General features: G+C 49.6%; 1 protein-coding gene and 4 non-coding genes across 11 annotated transcripts; 4 read left to right on the plus strand and 1 right to left on the minus strand.

The window, feature by feature from the left end:
• Window positions 1-5,747: 5,747 nt before the first annotated feature.
• On the minus strand, window positions 5,748-9,947 carry RAB42 (RAB42, member RAS oncogene family). 7 transcript variants are annotated; one of them, XM_081586152.1, is made up of 6 exons: window positions 9,805-9,947; window positions 8,300-8,413; window positions 7,911-8,122; window positions 6,867-7,283; window positions 6,414-6,485; window positions 5,748-5,903 (listed from the first exon to the last, which is right to left on the minus strand). In XM_081586152.1, exons 2-6 carry the CDS (start codon window positions 8,315-8,317, stop codon window positions 5,894-5,896), a joined length of 729 nt encoding a protein of 242 aa, XP_081442278.1. In that variant the 5' UTR covers window positions 8,318-8,413; window positions 9,805-9,947; the 3' UTR covers window positions 5,748-5,893. The 7 variants fall into 7 exon arrangements, with proteins under 7 accessions (XP_081442278.1, XP_081442274.1, XP_081442276.1 ...); XM_081586148.1 differs by having other exon boundaries at window positions 7,911-8,413; XM_081586150.1 differs by lacking the exon at window positions 6,414-6,485 and having other exon boundaries at window positions 7,911-8,413.
• A 5,612-nt stretch (window positions 9,948-15,559) lies between these two features.
• On the plus strand, window positions 15,560-15,694 carry LOC145543969 (small nucleolar RNA SNORA16B/SNORA16A family). Its single transcript, XR_014081198.1, has one exon. It is a non-coding gene; the product is annotated as a small nucleolar RNA SNORA16B/SNORA16A family (small nucleolar RNA).
• A 645-nt stretch (window positions 15,695-16,339) lies between these two features.
• Window positions 16,340-16,470, plus strand: LOC145543991 (small nucleolar RNA SNORA44). The gene has a single exon (XR_014081219.1). It is a non-coding gene; the product is annotated as a small nucleolar RNA SNORA44 (small nucleolar RNA).
• Window positions 16,471-16,693: 223 nt separating this feature from the next.
• Window positions 16,694-16,819, plus strand: LOC145544007 (small nucleolar RNA SNORA61). The gene has a single exon (XR_014081233.1). It is a non-coding gene; the product is annotated as a small nucleolar RNA SNORA61 (small nucleolar RNA).
• A 642-nt stretch (window positions 16,820-17,461) lies between these two features.
• On the plus strand, window positions 17,462-17,535 carry LOC145544043 (small nucleolar RNA SNORD99). Its single transcript, XR_014081268.1, has one exon. It is a non-coding gene; the product is annotated as a small nucleolar RNA SNORD99 (small nucleolar RNA).
• Window positions 17,536-17,836: the final 301 nt, after the last annotated feature.

Genomic DNA, 17,836 nt, shown 5'->3' on the forward strand with positions numbered 1-17,836 from the left:
GACACAGGGTACATAGCTTACAGCCTTTGAAATGCCAGAGAAGGATAAGCAAGGCTGAATGCAGTCCTCTAGTCAGTAGGTGGCAGCACTATTCATTTCTGTGATGGAGGAAAAAACCCAGGAATTTTTCCATTATTTTACTCCAAGGAAGACTTTACCATCAGCAGGACTTTCAGTCCAGTCTCTCTGCCATAACAATCGAGCGGGGTGACCTTTTCTTATGAGCCCCAAACTGAAGAGGCATCCTGATTTGGGGAAATTGTTTTTGATATGCTCTTCTGGAACTTCTGGAGTTCATACTTGATGCTGAGAAACAATAGCAATAGACCTGGGGGAAGGCCTTTCCGTGCAGGCTTCTGTCTGTTTGTGGTTGTGGAGATCCTAGTATTTTCACCATCATACAGAGAAAACCAGGTGCTTTGAGACCTCAGGGTCATGACCTTCAGTGGCACCTGGCATCATCCTCTTCTTTGCCTGGCAGAGACCTTTGTGGATCATGAGGGTTCCAGGAGCTTCAGGGAGCATGGCTGTCCCCCCAGGGGCCACCAGCATGGACACATCCCCCCTTGCCCTGCTTTGGGCCTCTGCCTCCTGAGACTTGGTCTGTGGTGGGACCCTGCTTTTCACTCCCACCCTGAGTTTGGCCCCATGACCCCTCTCTTCACAGCTCATAGATCTCCCGAGTGACAGCTTAAAGTCTGTGCTGGATGTCACCATTGCTTTTGGCTGAGATCTCAATGTAATGAGCACCCAAAGAGGCAGCCAGCTTCTCGCCTTCCTCCGGCATCACCTGTCGCTCAGTCGTCACTCTCGTGGCCTCCCACCAGGAAGAGGATGTTGAAGGGTTGTTCTTTCTCCAGAACCTCCTGATGCTGCTGAGGGACATGCAAAGGATCTTCTGTTGGTGATTACCAAGCTGCAAAAAGCCTCCCACCAAGTTCCTGCAGTAGGAGCGAGTCATTGGCCTCGGCAGCCAAGAAGGAATCCAGAATTAGTTTTGAATCTTCCATTGAGGACAGAAGGGGGCAGGGAATCCGGGCAGTTTAATGGCAAGAGCTAGGTTGAGTCAAAAGACCTCAGTTCTTGATCAGCTGCGTGACAGGTGAGTGCATTCCTCCAGCTGAGACATCTTGTCCTGTGTGCTTCCTGAGAGCCTTGTTCATCCAGCGAGTGTTTATAAGCTGTGCCCCTGCCCATGCCAGGCATGGCCAACGATGATGAATGAACACAGGGAGTGTCCCTGCCACCGAGTGAAAGGGAACCTGCCTCTGTGACAAGAACTACAAAGCAGAGGCTTCCAGGGTCAGGGGAGAGTGTCTGAGCAATTGAGCTATAATTTGAGGGGTCCATGGGAAGGCGGGGTCGCTCTCAAGGAGAGAGAGCTGCATATTTGCCATCCCCAGTGCAGTGTGGTGAAGTGAGATGGGCCAGGTCGTGCGGTGTCTTGTAGGCCTCAGAAGAGTGGGCTTTATCCAGAAAGCAGGAACCATTGAAGGATTTTAGGCAGAAATGTGATGTGGTCAGATTGGTGTTTTGAAAAGATCACTCTGGCCAGACAGTGGAGGGGATAAGAAAACATTTGTAGAAGCAGAGGTTCATGAGAAGGTTGTTGCCTGGACTGAAGTGGTTGTAACAAAGTGGAGAGAAGGGAGATTTGACAGCTGTTTAAGTGGTGCACATGTGTGCCTTGGTGACTGGATGTGGGGAGAGGTGTCACCAAGTATCTATAAGGGATCTCCTAACTTGGTGTCTGGGGCAGCTTAGCCTGGGTGCAAGGCCTCCTACCTCACTAAGTAACCAGGCCCATCTGATTCCCAGAGGCCTGCACACTGAGCACACGGACGACTTAACACCTGCTGAGCAGCCCAGGGAGTGGGGAGCAGGGCTGAGGAACTTGGGTGCTCCAGCCTCTGGCATCGGGAGGCTCTTGGTAAGAGAACTTATTAGGTACCATGTGCTGTGCCGAGCACCTGTGAATAAGGTTGTTTCCCCAACAAGCCTGAAGAAAAAGTGTCAAGCACTTTGCAATAATCTCATTTAACCCTACTTTTCAGTGAGGCAACTAATAGAGAGTTTAAGTAATTTACTGAAGATCACACAGGTAGTAGTGATGGTGCTCAGATTTCAACCAGGTCCCTCTGACTCCAGCACCTGCTCTCCTGACTGTGCCCTAAACACTCTCCCCAAGTCCTGGGGGTGGACAGAGAGGGGAGTGACAGCACATGCAAAGGCCTGGAGGTGTGAAGAAGTCACCTCATCAACATGGCTAAAGCGTAAGGTGCTATGTCAGGAGAGAATGGTCAGAGGTGAGCAGAGTAAGCCTGGGGGTGGGCAGCCCTCAGGCCTAGTGGTGGGGTCCAGTGCCCGTGTTTGGAGTCTGTCGTGTGTGTGTCTCGCAGGGGGTGGGAGGGTGTGGTGTATTGTGTGGGTAGCCCAGCTGGCCGACCGTGGGCTTCCCACCCCTCTTCAGCCTGAGCATTACCTCTCTCAGCTGTGGAGCATTTTAGGGCTGTGGGAAAGATTCTATCTGACAAGAAGATTCTGATGCTAGTGAAAGTCACTCAGTCGTGCCCAACTCTTTGCGACCCCATGGACTGTGTCCATGGAATTCTCCAGGCCAGAATACTGGAGAATATCATTCCCTTCTCCAGGGGATCTTCCTGACCCAGGGATCGAACCCAGGTCTCCCACATTGCAGGCAGATTCTTCACCAGCTGAGCCACTAGGGAAGCCCTCTGATGCTAACAGCAGGCATATGAACAAAAAGTTTGAATGAACCAAAAGGCAGTTGTAGGGAGTGGTCACAAAAGCGGGGGTGGGTTTTGAGGACCTAGAAGGAGCCATCTGGGATCAAGAAGCCATCCTGGAGAGGGTCCCTCCTGCATGGGGTAAAGCAGGGAGGAGGAGGGCAGCACAGACTTGAAGCTGCTCACTTGGGAGATCTATGATCTTGAAGAGCTGCCCTCTAGTGGGGCAAAAAGGTATAGCAGAGCCTGAAATGTGCAAAGAGGAGAGCCGTTCCAATAAGTGCCCTGAAGGCTCAGGGAAAGAAATAGGTTAAGTTGGACTAAGCTTTGATGGGTGAACAGAGTTTTGACAGAGATGGAAGAGGAACATTCCAGGCAAGGGAATCACACACGAAAGACCCAGAGGGGGCTTGTTAGCAGAAATAACCTAACATTTATTAAGTGTTAAGTAATCTAACACTTAATCCACGTCATAATTAATCCTCTAGCAAAACTGTGAGGTAGGAATTGTTCTCATTTTACTGTGAAGAAACTGAGACTGAGAGGTAGAGGAAAGATCTACCCAGAAGGCTCCAGTCCCAGCCTGTGCAGAGGGGGTAGGACGGGCCTTCCCTCTTCATCTGCCAGGTTTCAGTGGCTCCCAAAATAGGCAGGTCTTCAGAAAGGGTCTCCTGGGTGGCAGACCTTTGGTTCTGTTCCTTCTGAAGGGCACAGGGGATTCAGGCCTGGGTTGCAAGGTTTTCAGATAAGGAAGCAGCTCATGGAAAGGCTTGGAGACCAAGTAGCCTGTGGGGGGCCTAACCCATATCTCTGCAAGGGGTCAGGACCTTTAAGAACTTTGTTAGCGTCTGGGATTCTTACTTCCCTAAAGTATGTACTCTAAAGTATGCTTCTGTTCCCTAACAGTCACAAGAGCAAAACCCTCAGGGGAAGAAGTGGACTTCACCTTTTGAACTCCTAGAGCCTAGTGAGGAGTACTGCCTTTGATTTGTCATTTGATCCTTTCTAAAACTTGTTAGGTAGTATTATCCCCATCTTACAGATGAGTCCACTGAGGCTTAGATGAAATGAGTTCCCCAGGGTCCACAATTGTATATAGCAGAGCTGAGATTCAAACCCAGGTTTGACCAAAAGCCTGCCCTATTTTTGGCAGCTGGGATAATGCAATGGTTAAGAGGAGGCCATATTATTCTGACTGTTGCAGGCTATCAGATAACACAGGGAGGGAGGAAAGTGCTAGGGTGTTCCAAGCAAAGGGAACAGCATGTGCAAAGCCCAGGGCTGTAGGTGGTTGGGAACCTGGGCAAAGCAGGTGGAGATGCCGTAGGACCAGATCAGATTGGACTTGGGGGGACAGGGTTTGGATTTTACCCTGCAGGCAATGGGGAGCCAGGGAAGGATCCTAGGAGCGGAGCAGCCAGGTCAAATCTGTATTTTGAAAAGATCCCCTGGGGCAATGTGGATGCTAAATCACACCCAATAGGCCTGAGACCCTCAAGATGGGTGATACAATCTACACTAAAGATTGGGGGGGTGGGGGTGGCTCTGCACTGAGACAGCAATGGCAAACTTGTTGGCAAATGGTACATAAGAAGTGCCCAATCAGAGCTGGGCACTGTTCCTTCTGCCTAGATCTCTGCTCTTAGCTTGGTTCTTCCTCCTCATCTAGGTTCTCAAATCAAAGGCCATCTCCTGAGAGACGCCCTCCTTGACCTTGTGCTCTAAAGGAGCCCCCATCACCCTCAGGCCCACCTCCCGAATCTCTGGTCTTTATAGTACTTACAGCTAGGACTCATTTAGTCCCACTTACTAGTATTTTCTCTTCCACTAGAATGTCAGCCCTAGGACTGCTTTTCTGTCCTGTTCACTGCTGTATCCCTGCAGCCCAGATCAGAGTAGAGCTCATTTTAAGACATTTTTGATGAAGGAATGATAATAACTCTAAAGCAAATAATTCCCCTCTCCTGCCTACACTTTCTCATCTGTGAAATGGGGATAGTCATGCCAACTTTGCAAGATGTTCAGAAGAATGAGTGATGTTTTAAAAAGAGAAGGCAGGGAGGAAGCAGAGCACAGTGAGGTCCCTCCTGGCCCAGGCGCCGTGGCGAGGAAGCTAAAAATCACCCCGAGTGAAAACTTCCCAAGACCCCTAGGAAGGTGAGGTTTTCAGTGACAGGTTACTGAGGAGGAATCTGAGACTCAACAAGGTAGAGTAACTGGCCCCAGGTCACAAAGTGAGTAAGGTGGCTGTGCTTTTCTTACTATGGCAACTGCCCTGCCCTGCCCACTGGCACAATGAGGCCGCCCAGATATCCCCTTTACACCTGCTGTGTTGCTGTTCAGTCGCCATGTCCAACTCATTGTGACCCCATGGACTGCAGCACGCCAGGCTTCCCTATCCTTCACTATCTCCAGAGCTTGCCCAAGTTCCCATTGAGTCAGTGATACCATCCAGCCATCTCACCCTCTGTCACCCTCTCCTCCTTCTGCCTTCAGTGAAGTATAAAGATTCCTCTCTCCATAAAGCTTTCCTGCATTGCCACTGGATATTTTGTGCCTAGCAGCTTCTGTGGCAGGTTAAGTTCCCTAGCAGCCAGATTCTGAGAACAAATCAGTGTGCAGACTTTTATTTTTTTAGTATTTACTTGTTTGGCTGCACCGGGTCTTAGTTGCAGCATGTGGGTAATTGTTCCCTGAGCAGGGATCGAACCCAGGCCCCCTGCATTGGGCGCTCAGAGTCTTAGCCCCTGGACCATGAAGGAAGTCCCCTAGACTTTTATATATAAATTTTTTTCCACGCCATGCAGACTGTGGGATCTCAGTTCCCCAACCAGGGATTGAACCTGGGCTCTTGGCTTTGAGATCACCGAGTGCTAACGACTGGACCGCCAGGGAATTCCAAAGGTGCAGACTTTTTTTTTCCCCCTTGTATTTTTGTGCAGATTTTTATTAGGAAATTCTTTCTTAAAAAAATATTTACTTGGCTGCACCGAGTCTTAATTGTGGCACTCAGGATCTTCGATCTTTATTGCAGCATGTGGAATCTAGTTCCCTGAGCAGGGATCGAAACCAGGCCTCCTGCATCAGCAGCTCAGGGTCTTAGCTACTGAATCACCAGGGAAGTCCCTATTAGGAGATTCTTGAGATCAATACCTCCTGGGGGGAAAGAAGGGAAGCAAGCAGGATTGAGCAGGAGAATGTAGCTGTGATGCTGTCCTAACAGTGGCCTCAATGGACCCCATGGAGAGTGATGAAGATGGATGTTTCCTTCAGAGTTGTCTAGAGTTGAGGCAAGAAGGCCAGAACTTTGAACACTCCCCCTTCCCCCAACAGATCTGATATATTGATGCTGGACTGTGGGCTGCCCCAGATGAGCAGGCAATTCCCAGAGAGAGCAACCTGGGCTCCGCCACCACATAGCACTCCTAGCAGCTAGGTTTGGTGGGGAAGAGGCCATGGGTTCTTCAGCCCTGAGGGGAGATTTTGGTGGCTAATCAACAGTGTCCACCATGTGCCCAGCTAGAGAGCTGTTCATATTCGTCCCTGCCTCTCCGATCCGTGGCCTTGGAGTAGGAGCACTGGGCAGCAATCCAGGTTTGAGGGCACACTTTCTCATCCAAGCCTGAAGACCTGGCTCAGCCTGAAAGCCCCTGCTCCCCTCCTCACCTGTGTAGCAGCGTCCACACGCTGAGCAGCTCGGCGTCCGAGCCCAGGGACGCTGCCTGAAATGGCCACATCCTGGCCAAGAGAAAAGAGCAGCAGCGATGACAGTTCTTGCTATTCGATTCTCACTGTGTAGGAGGCTCTGGCTCTGGCTGAGCATAGGCATCCATGATCTCAGTCATGCCCACAACCCCCCGTGAGTGGGGTCTGTTATGAGCTCCTCTGACCACAGAGGAAACAGGCTCCAGGACAGGAAGTTGCACACCTGGCCTCTTAGACCTTTCTGGTGGAAAAGGGGCTGAGCTCCGAGACCCCAAAATCCAGGAGGCATGACTGTGCCAGGATATGGTTTGTAATAACCGTCTGAATAGATTCTGCCATTTGGCCTCCAGAGAGATACTAACACTCCCCATCCCACCAGCACTGCTTTAACCCTTTCCCTCCTAGAGTCAACACCTGCATGGGCCCGGGTGTTGTGTCTTGCTGGGTGGCGGGGGGATCTGGGTGTTCTGGATGAGCCGCACACCCCCCCAGTCCTCCTCCAGTTTGATGTCCCCCTGCCGCAAGGCCTGCTGGATGGCGTTGGCAAGGGTGTCGAAGGCCAGCTCCACATTGCAGTTACTTTTGGCGGAAGTCTCCATAAAGCCCATGCCCAAGGAGGCAGCCAGCTCCTCCGCCTCCTGGAGTGAGACGCAACGGGCACTCTGTAGGTCACTCTTGTGGCCAACCAGCAGGAAGATCGCCTTGTCGGGGCCCTGAGTGGCCATGACCTCCTGATGCCAGTCTCGAATGCGCTCAAAGGACTTCCTGTTTGTCACATCAAAGACCAACAGGACACCCACCACATTCCGGTAAAAGGACCTGGTGATGCACCTAATGGTGAAGAGAGTAAGGTGGGAGAGGGTTATGCGTCCCCCTCCATCCAGTGACCGCCTCACACCCCCATTTCAGCTCATTTCACACCACCCTCTGCTTCCCTTTTCCCTGGGTCTGTGTCTCTCCCAAGTTACTGTGTGTTCCTCAGTCAGGGAGCAGTTTGATTCCCATACTCTCCTGACCATTCCTGGAGAAAACCTGATGTTTTCCTGATCGCAGGTTTCCCGTTCTCTGCCTGGCAAACTCCTACGCATCCTTCACAGCCAACACAAATTTCTCCTCTTTCCACCTCTCCTTGACACCTCCCTCTCTGCGCTTCTGTGGGCCCTCTCAGCACCCAGGTCATTCATCCCTCTAGGTTTCAATGTCGAATATTCCACTGGGGCCGGCCAGGCCAGGTCTCAGGCATCAAGCTCAGGGGCTCAGCCCACCAGCTGTTATTTGTAGGATGAATGACTCAAGCGTGAAGGACCCAGGCCCAGGGCAGGGACCCCCAGATCTCTACTTAGGCCACTGAGGGCGGCGACTCTGAGGGATCCCCATGGTCACCCCGCCCCAACCAGAAACCCCTCACCCCAAACCCTTCTCGTCCCTCTCCCGGCCCACCTCCCACCCACCGCGCACCTGAAGCGCTCCTGGCCCGCCGTGTCCCAGAGCTGCAGCTTGACGCGCGGCCCGGTCTGAAGCTGCACAGTGCGGGTATAGAACTCAACGCCCACCGTGGGCGCCGACTCGAGCTCTAGCTCGGGCTCGGGGATCCCGGGCGCGCCCCTCATGTAGCACCGCAGCAGCGACGTCTTGCCCACGGCCGCGTCCCCCAGCAGCGCGATCCGAAACTGGTAACGGCAGCCCCTAGCCTCCATGGCCAGCGTCTCGCCTCCGGAGACCCGGGGGCCAACTGTGCGACCACGCCCCCGCCCGCAACCACGCCCCCGCCCCGCAGCCACCCCACGCCCAGTCTCTGGGCCCCGCCCCCCGCCTCCGGGCGGCCCCAGAGACGCCCAGACCCCGACCTGGAGAACCTGGGGCATCTTCAGCAACGCGGAACCGGACGCCGGGGAAACCACCCGGCCCGGTGGAAACACCTGGACAGATCACTTCCTCGCTCCGAGCCTCAGTTTTCTCCTCTGTAAAGTGGAGATAATAATCTCTACTTCAAGGAAGAAAAGATTAAACTAGATAATGTGGGGAGGAGGGCTACAGAGGACCGATCACCACACCCAACGTGCACTGGCCTAAGACTGACTAACAGCGCCAGAGCAACCACTTTATTCATTCTTTGGGGTGGTTTCCCTCTGCAGCCCCAACTCTCTGTTAGTACCCCCTTGCGCCCCTGCTGCTGGACCTGGAGAAAGTTGATGGTTTATAGATGCACTTTTCTCACCCAGATGCCCCTTTCCTGGAGCCCTACTGGCCCTGGTCTAGAGCCTCCAGTTCAGTGTTCAGGTTCAAGGGTTCAGCAGGCCCCACTGCTTCCACCCTGCCTGCCTGTGCTGGGCCCCAGGGTCCAGAGAGAGACTTGGACACAGTCAGGTAGAGGGGGCAGGGTAGCCAGACAACTACAATTCCAGAGAGAGTGCAGTTGGCTTGTGGACTGGACAGCTAATGTTTATGAGGTGAGATGGTCAGTTTCTTATGCTTTGGGACAGCAACCCTCTGAGAAGGCTATAGTGTGCCCATTTTAGAGCTGAGGAGACTGAGGCTCAGATGTGTGGCTTGTCACACATCTGACATGTGTGGCTTACCCTTGATGCCACAGAAGGGAACTGCAAAGCAAGTTCCCAAAGGACCAGGACAAAGTTAGGGGCGAGGGTAAGGCAGATGCTCCAGCATTCAAGATCTCCTCCACTCTTTCCAGTCTGGTTTTCTGAACACCCAGGACATCAAGGCTCAAGGTTGGTCCCAAACAGCTTGTCTGCTGGTTTAATCCCATTAACCCACAATGGGTGGATGTTACCAGTTTAACAGGTTGGCAGTGGGAAGCAGTTCTCACTAAGGCAAACCATCATATCATCACATTTCCTCCTCACACAACCTTGTGAGTAGGTGTTAGTCTGCCCGGCTTTTTACAGATGAGAAAACTGAGGCTCAGAGAAGTTAAGTAACCAGCCCAAGATCACTCAGCACAGAAGACAGAGTAGTGGCCAAATTTGTTTCTGGCTGGACAGTTTGGGGACCTGGGAAGGCCCAGGTTTCCTAAATAAATCAGTGAGAAGCCATTTTATTAAGCCTCCTAGTAATTCTGCCCTTCGGTCACTGCACTAGCCTGAAGGGGCCCAAGTCTCTGCTCACCCCCACTCCAGGAGAGAAAGAGGAAAATCAGGTAGGGTGTGTTTGTTGGGGGAGGAATCCTCCCGACCAGTTCTGTCCAAACCAGGAGAGTCTGCCCCATTCCCACCTGCCCCTCGGAGGCTTCCATCAGGATGTTCTCATCACCTTGCTCTGTTCAGCTGGAAAAACAGTTCAGGCCTGTGCAGAACTGTCTCCCCTCATTCCACCCACTCCCTTCTGTACCCACCGCTGCTGCTCCAGCCATGCTGAACATCTTTCCTCTTATCAGCCCAATGCCAAGAACACTCCTCTTCTGCTCTTCAAAGGGTAACTAACCCTAATTTTAGGCCTCAGGTTAGATCTATGTCTTTAAGAAGCCCCTCATTGACTGGCTAGTGAGGTCACAGGCCCTTTTGTCCTTTGTGATGTCTGTCTCCCTTCTAGGCTCAGGCCCCTGGAGGACAAGGACCAGTGGCTGTATCCTCAGTGCTTGGCTCAGTAAATATTTATAGTTGAATGAATGAATAAAAGTGGATGGGCTATTCATTTATTCATTCACTCATTATTCATTCAAATACCACAACAGAGTTGGACTCAGGAAGCCACAGGGTCAGAAAAGACCTCTTGGAGAAGCTGAAGCTGAAGCTGGGTCTCCAAGGACAGTGGGAGCTGGGGAGGTGAGCGAGGAAGGGCACTCAGACAGGGGCAGTGGGTGAAGGCAGAGAGGCATGGAACAGCTTGAAAGGGAGTTTGAACACAGACATCCCAGAAGCCTTTGTGGTCAGCATGTGGGCAGACTGCACTGTCAGCATCAGATTCCTTGAACTTCCTCTCCTAGATGTTCCTGCTGTGGGCTGGGGTCATGTGTCTGCCCCTGACTCCACTTGGCACTGGAATCCAGTTGTCAGCTGACTTTGTCATAGACTGCCTATGTGACTCCCCAAGAGGCAAGTCATTTCTCCTCCCCAGCCCTGCTTCCTTTCTGCCAAGTGAGACAAATCATGGCATCCACCTCACAGGGCAGTTCTGGGGTAACTGTGAATCGTAGCAGGTGCACATTTGCATTAGACAGATCTTAGTCTTTTTTTTCCCTTTGTTTGATTTTGTAATTAATGAATGTTATTATTGGAATATAATTGCTTGACAGTGTTGTGTTTCTGCTGTACAGCAAAGTGTATCAGCTCTATGTATACATCCATCCCCTCCGTCCCGCATCTCACCCCTCTAGGTCATCACAGAGCAACCAGCTGAGCTTCTTCCTGTGCTACACAGCGGCTTCCCACTGCCTATCAGATCTTAATTTTATTTCTTAAATTTAATTTTTAAAATGTATCTATTTATTGGCTGCTCTGGGTCTTTGTTGCTGCTTGGGCTTTTTCTTGTTTTGGTGAGCGGGGGCTACTCTTCATTGCAGTCTGTGGGCTTCTCATTGCAGTGGCTTCTCTTGTTGCACAGCATGGGCTCTAGGACGTGTGGACTTCAGCGGTTGTGCCACAGGGGCCTAGCTGCTCTGCCACATGTGGGATCCTCCTGGACCAGGGATCAGGTAATGAAAGCAAAGAGGAGGAGGAGCCAAATCACCTGTGGCTTCAGAGGCCATCGTGGGGACTGAGCTTTATTCCAAATGTGTTGAGAAGTCAGTGATTGTGGGGCAGGGGAATTACATGATCTGCATTTTCTCTTGCTTACTTTTTTGTTTTTAGCATCTTTATTAAAATGTAATTGATACATAGTAAACTGCACATATTAAAAATATACACTATGTATTTTGACATAAGTGTACACCCACAAAGCCACCACAACTGAGATAATGAACATCTGTTATTCTCAAAAGTTTCTCCATGTCCTTCTTTAATTTTCTCTCCTGACCTCCTCTCCCAGACAACCACCAATCTGCTTTCTGGCACTAAAGATTAGTTTGTATTTTCTGGAATTTTTATCATACAGCATATAGTCTTTGGCTTCTTTCACTCAACATGATAGTATTTCACTGTATTAGTATGCCACAATTTATTTATCCAATCCCTATTGAAGGACATTTGTGTTGTGTTCAGTCTTTGCCTATTACAAATATAACTGCTATGAACACTCATGTTCAAGTCTTTGTGTGGATGTATACTTTTCATTTCTCTTGGGAAATACCTAGTACTGCAACAGTTGAGTCAGATAGTAGGTGCATTTTTACTTATTTAAAAACTGCAAAACCGTTTTCCAAAGTGGTTGCACCATTTTACTGTCCTGAATATTGCATGAAATTTCCATGTGCTCTACTTTTCTGTCATTGCTTGATATTGTCAATCTTTTTAACTTTTAGCCCTTCCACTGTGTTTGTAAAGTGAAAGTGAAGTCGCTCAGTCGTGTCCGACTCTTTGCGACCCCATGGACTGTAGCCCACCAGGCCTCTCTGACCATGCGATTTTCCAGGCAAGAATGTTGGAGTGGGTTGCCATTTCCTAGTGTTATGATATTGAGCATCATTCATGTGTTTATTTGCCATCTGTTTATCTTCTTTGGTGAGGTGTCTTTCAAATTTTGTCCTACCGCTTCTTTTTCCCCCTTTTTAAAAATTGAGTGATTTTACTTTTTGCTGTTGAGTTTTAAGAGCAATTGATTTATTTATAGGTTTCTCATTGTGGTGGCTTCTCTTGTTGCAGAGTGCAGGTTCTAGGAGCTCAGGCTTCAGCAGTTGCAGCACATGGGTTCCATAGGTGCAGCTCACGCAGGTTTCAGAGCGCAGGCTCAGTAGTTGTGGCGCTCAGGCCTAGCTGTTCAGCGTCATGGGGGGTCCTCCTGGACCGGGGACGGAATCCGTGTTCCCTTTGTTGGCAGGCAGATTCCTAAACACCGGAACACCAGGGTAGTTCCTTAAGAGCTCTTTATGTTCTAGATGTAAGGCCCCTATTCAGTGCATGTTTGGCAAATATTCTCTCCCAATTTGTCTCTTTTTAAAATATATAATGGAAATATTTTTTTAAATTATTTATTTGCCTGCATGAATCTTGGGCTTCTCAGGTGGCTCAGTGGTAAAGAACACATCTGCCAGTGCAGGAGATGCAGGAGACAGGGGTTCAACCCTGGAGGAGGAAATAGCAACCCACTCTAGTATCCTTGCCTGGAAAATCCCATGGACAGAGGAGCCTGGGTCAGAGCTGGCTGAGCATGGACGCCTGGGTATTAGCTGCCACAGGTGGGATCTTTAGTTGCAGCATGTGGGATATAGTTCCTTGACCAGGGATGGAAACTGGGGCCCCTGCATTGAGACCTCAGAGTCCCACTACTTTTTTTTATATATATATTGATGCTTATTCATTTTATGGATAAAACTTGTATATGGCACAGTGATTATATGAGTGTGGCCTATGAGGTGAACTTCCGCATTTTAGGTCCTAACTCAATTGCAATCTGTGTAAGCCATTTCTGTTTTCTTATCTGTGAAAGAGGCATAATTGTAATTCCCATACACAAGGTTATTTTGAAAACTTGCTGAGATAATCGAGCATAATGTACTTAGTAAGCACTCAGTAGTTTTTTTTTATCTATTAGCCAAAGAGATAAGCCGGAACAAAGAATGCATTCATCTAATGAGTTCTGTAATCAGTCACCTCTTCCTTTTGGAAAAGAAGCCCGCCCCCAGATCCCTCCACCGAAATCCTGCTCAGTTTTTGCTCCTTGACGTGCTCAGGCGGTTTGAACCAAAAGCCCTCCCCCAGCTGACTGGGTAAACATTCAGTTCAGTTCAGTCAGTTCAGTAGCTCAGTCGTCTCCGACTCTTTGCGACCCCATGAATCGCAGCACGCCAGGCCTCCCTGTCCATCACCAACTCTCGGAGTTTACCCAAACCCATGTCCATCGAGTCGGTGATGCCATCCAACCATCTCATCCTCTGTCGTCCCCTTCTCCTCCTGCCCCCAATCCTTCCCGGCATTAGGGTCTTTACCAATGAGTCAACTCTTCGCATCAGGTGGCCAAAGTATTGGAGTTTCAGCTTCAACATCAGTCCTTCCAATGAACACCCAGGACTGATCTCCTTTAGGATGGACTGGTTGGATCTCCTTGCAGTCCAAGGGACTCTCAAGAGTCTTCTCCAACACCACAGTTCAAAAGCATCAATTCTTCAGCGCTCAGCTTTCTTCACCGTCCAACTCTCACATCCATCCATGACCACTGGAAAAACCATAGCCTTGACTAGACGGACCTTTGTTGGCAGAGTAATGTCTCTGCTTTTAAATATGCTATCTAGGTTGGTCATAACCTTCCTTCCAAGGAGTAAGCGTCTTTTAATTTCATGGCTGCAATCACCATCTGCAGTGATTTTGGAGCCCCCCAAAATAAAGTCTGATACTGTTTCCACTGTTTCCCCATCTATTTCCCATGGAGTGATGGGACCAGATGCCATGATCTGAGTTTTCTGAACGTTGAGCTTTAAGCCAACTTTTTCACTCTCCTCTTTCACTTTCATCAAGAGGCTCTTTAGTTCTTCTTCACTTTCTGCCATAAGGGTGGTGTCATCTGCATATCTGAGGTTATTGATATTTCTCCCAGCAATCTTGATTCCAGCTTGTGTTTCTTCCAGCCCAGCATTTCTCATGATGTACTCTGCACAGAAGTTAAATAAGCAGGGTGACAGTATACAGCCTTGACGTACTCCTTTTCCTGTTTGGAACCAGTCTGTTGTTCCATGTCCAGTTCTAACTGTTGCTTCCTGACCTGCATACAGGTTTCTCAAGAGACAGGTCAGATGGTCTGGTATTCCCATCTCTTTCAGAATTTTCCACAGTTTATTGTGATCCACACAGTCAAAGGCTTTGGCATAGTCAATAAAGCAGAAATAGATGTTTTTCTGGAACTCTCTTGCTTTTTCTTCCCAATTTTGAAAGGCGGTGATATTTATGAGCTCCATCCTGGGTTATTGGACGTTCACTGAGTGCTGAATGATGGCGGAGGAATCTCTTCGGATCCTGAAGAAACCACTTACACAAGCTTCCTCCAACCGAGTGAAAAGGGTCCCACGCGACACGCGATTAGGACTGCGAGTCAGACATTCGGCCGCTCGCCAAACGCGGACGAACTACAACTCCCAGCGTTCCGCGCGGCGCGCTGCTCCCAATCGTCAGGCACAGCTGCGAGGGGCGGGGCCTATATAAACCCCCTCCCTGCTCACAAGCGTCCTTTTTCCCGGCAGCAGCGCGCTGGTAGCCTTGTCTGTCTTGTGTTCTCTGTCTGAAAGTGGTCCACGCCCATCCTCCGCCATACCCGGCCTTAGCTTGGCTGCCACGACCGCCAGACCTGCCGGGGCTGCCTCTAGAGGCGGCGGGATGTTGAGCGCGGAACAGACGATCCAGGCCTCCTGGCCTGGTCGGGCCGAGGTCCGGAAGGCCACGTGGTTCTCAGGCGCATTGGAATAGGCCGGACCCTGTGTGGGCCACGCCCTGCTCCCGCCGCGGCCCTCGCGGCCCTGTGCTCCGGTGTGACGGGTGAGTAACATGGGCAGGCAGTCGGGTGTACGGCATTTCTGGGACTGAAGCGGCTTAAGTTGGGGTAGACCACGTGGTGGGGTCAGCCAGACCTTGAATAGGCCTGTGACAGTTGCTCCGTGACCTTGGGCATGTTAACTTGCCTGCCTCCTAAATTATCTGGCTGCACAACACATGATAAGGAAGTCACCCTGGTGGGTATAAGGACAAGCTTTTCTGGAGGACGGGCTATAGTCGTTCAGATCCTATTTTGAATCCCAAGGTTGTCACTTTCTCCATTGATAGGGGACTTTCGGCAAGTAACAAGTCTAAATCTGATGTAAGCGGGGATGATAAAACGATCCTGTGAAGATAAAATGAGACAAACCACTGACACATAGTAAAAGAAGGTGGTGATCAGAACCTATAGGATGTCTGTTCTCTTTTAGTTTCCAGAATGTCCCAGTAGATGAGTCCTGACGCACAGGATTTAGGTGAGTCTGAGGGCTGCAGTGTTGGGTCTGCCCTGTGACCTAGATCCCCGCCCCCCGTGGCCCTTATCGAAGCTGCAGCTGCTTCCACATAGCTGCTGTGGTCAAAAAGGAGCCCAAAGTGACAGTTTTCCTTGACGGTCGCCGTTCTGTTTGCTGTAACTGATCTGCAACATTTCAGGAAAAGACAGTTCCCATTGTACTTGCCATTTCTCAGGTACAACCAGAGACCCTTGTTTGAACTGACACGTTTTCAGAGGCCACCAGAAATGTTCCATTGACGGGGTCTTACATGCAAGAATAAGGCTTTTGAGAAATGGCTTGCAGAGGCCAAGAACCAATATGGAGATGCAGATATGGGTGGGTTAGATACTGGTACTGGGGAAATCCAGGGGCAAGTGGTGCAGATTGTGGCCATTCTGTGGGTCTTTGCCCTGAAAAGCTTAAGGCATCAGTCCAAAGGCGAGTCAAAAACCTTGGTTCTGGGACTTTCCTGGTGGTCCAGTGGATAAGACTCCAGGCTCCCAATGCAGAGGACCTGTGTTTGATCCCTGGTCAGGAAACTAGATCCCACATGCTGCAGCTAAGTCATATAAATAAAGATAAGTAAGTATTAAAAAAAAACAAAAAACAACCCTTGGTTCTGAAAACCAGATGAATGGAAGGAGTAGGTCATTCAGGACAATGCTGTTCTCATTTTAGTTGTGCCAGAAGATTCCAGGATGACTGAAGTTGACCTTTCTGGTGAGTGAAGACATGACAGTGATGGAACACAAGCCTCAGGACCTGGTGGGTGCTCTGTAAAGATGTGACTTGGGCGCCACCTAGTGGGTCAGTACAGCATGTTTCCAAGGGCTGTGGCTTGTTGTGGCCATGGGATCTCCAACTGCATGCGAGAGCAACGTGGAGAGACTTTGACAGCACAGGTCAGCACAATACCTGCAGCTGCCACTCGACTTTCCTATAATCTCTCAGGATTTGGGCTGGAAGTCTTCCACTTGAATCCATGTGTTTACATCAAAATCACATTCTATGTAGATTAAATTTTTGGTTAGAGCTTCCACACTCTTTTTTGCAGGTTGCCCCCAGTTTTTTAACTGGCAGTGCCTGATACTGAAGTAACTGAAAATACCAGCTTGTCGCTGGAGCCGTGCTTTAGAATAAGGTAAAGTTGGGCATTGGAGACAGCCTGACCCTCCAGTTCCCTTTCCCATCGGATCTACACCCTGGTCTTGGTGGTCGTAAAAGGAGGAATAGTAGTACTGAAACTGTGCTCGTGGTGTGTGCTGTACAGCATGTGGGCTAGTTTCAGACAAAGTTGAATCTTCTTGGAACTTGTTTTCTCCACCCCTTAAAATGGAGTAATCTTAGGCTTAAAGGGAGACTATATGTGAAACTGGCAGTTGGTGTAGTAATTGCTGGCTAATATTTTTGTATTTGGGAGGGATATACCAATAGCTTTCTTGCCTCCTGATTGATACTTTTCTCCCCCTAAGACCTGCTGCCGGTAAAGCTGTCTTCATCTGTGGGGATCTACAGAGTTGGGTGAGTTGAATGTCTAGCTGAAGCTTTATCACAGCTTCCATTTGTACTTGTTAAGACTCTAAGCAGTGTAGCCAATAGATGAAGATACTCAGTGTGTAAAAGTCCTGTCTTTTTAATGTATCATTTACATCTGGCTTTCCTTGGAAGCTGTGTTTATTGGCTGTTCATAACCAGATGACAAAAGTGTTTGTGACTTGGTCTGTTAGATTTTGCCTGCACTAAGGCCAAGAGCACATCCAGAGAGTAGAATGTAGCAGCTGTTATGTCTTTACCTTGAGGACTGTGAGGGCTGACTGCTGCTCACGCTTGGTGGTTTTGGGTAGCCATGGAGTCTTACCCACCCCTCCTTTGAGAGTGGGAGACGATTGGGTAGAAACAGGTAGTTCTGTCTAGCTTGGTATTTTTTCAGGCTGTGACTGGTCTAGGATGAAACCTAATCTGAGTGGACATCTGTGGATGATAAATGCGGATATGGGACTGAGACCAGCTCTTACGAAAACCTGCAGGGGCATTGATTAATTGGGGCATTACTAACACACTGGCTTATACTTCCTTTTCAGGAGCGAAACAAAAAGGCAAATGAAGAGACAGGGGGCGCTTTCAGGTGGAAACAGCTGTTTTGTTTTTGGTGATGCTGCTGGCATATAAGTGACCAATAAAAAAGACTCACGGATATATGTTTGTGTCAGTTTCTTGATGTTTTCAATTTATTGCTTATTCTTATTTAAATATTTCATAAGACCCAAGGTGAATTAAGAGGCTCAATCTCTGAAGACTGATCTCTCAGAAA

Source organism: Giraffa tippelskirchi, chromosome 3 (assembly GCF_054371585.1).
Source record: "Giraffa tippelskirchi isolate mGirTip1 chromosome 3, T2T-mGirTip1v1.2.pri, whole genome shotgun sequence".
Taxonomy (NCBI): Eukaryota; Metazoa; Chordata; class Mammalia; order Artiodactyla; family Giraffidae; genus Giraffa; species Giraffa tippelskirchi.

What these genes read in the sequence shown, in the direction of transcription:
- RAB42 (XM_081586148.1), bottom strand. Translation starts at nt 8,317, where the DNA reads ATGCCCCAGGTTCTCCAGGTCGGGGTCTGGGCGTCTCTGGGGCCGCCC. An exon ending in GCGGGCCAGGAGCGCTTCAG is followed by an intron (nt 7,284 to 7,910) that starts GTGCGCGGTGGG and finishes CTTCACCATTAG; the next exon opens with GTGCATCACCAGGTCCTTTT. An exon ending in CAACACCCGGGCCCATGCAG is followed by an intron (nt 6,486 to 6,866) that starts GTGTTGACTCTA and finishes TCTCTTGGCCAG; the next exon opens with GATGTGGCCATTTCAGGCAG.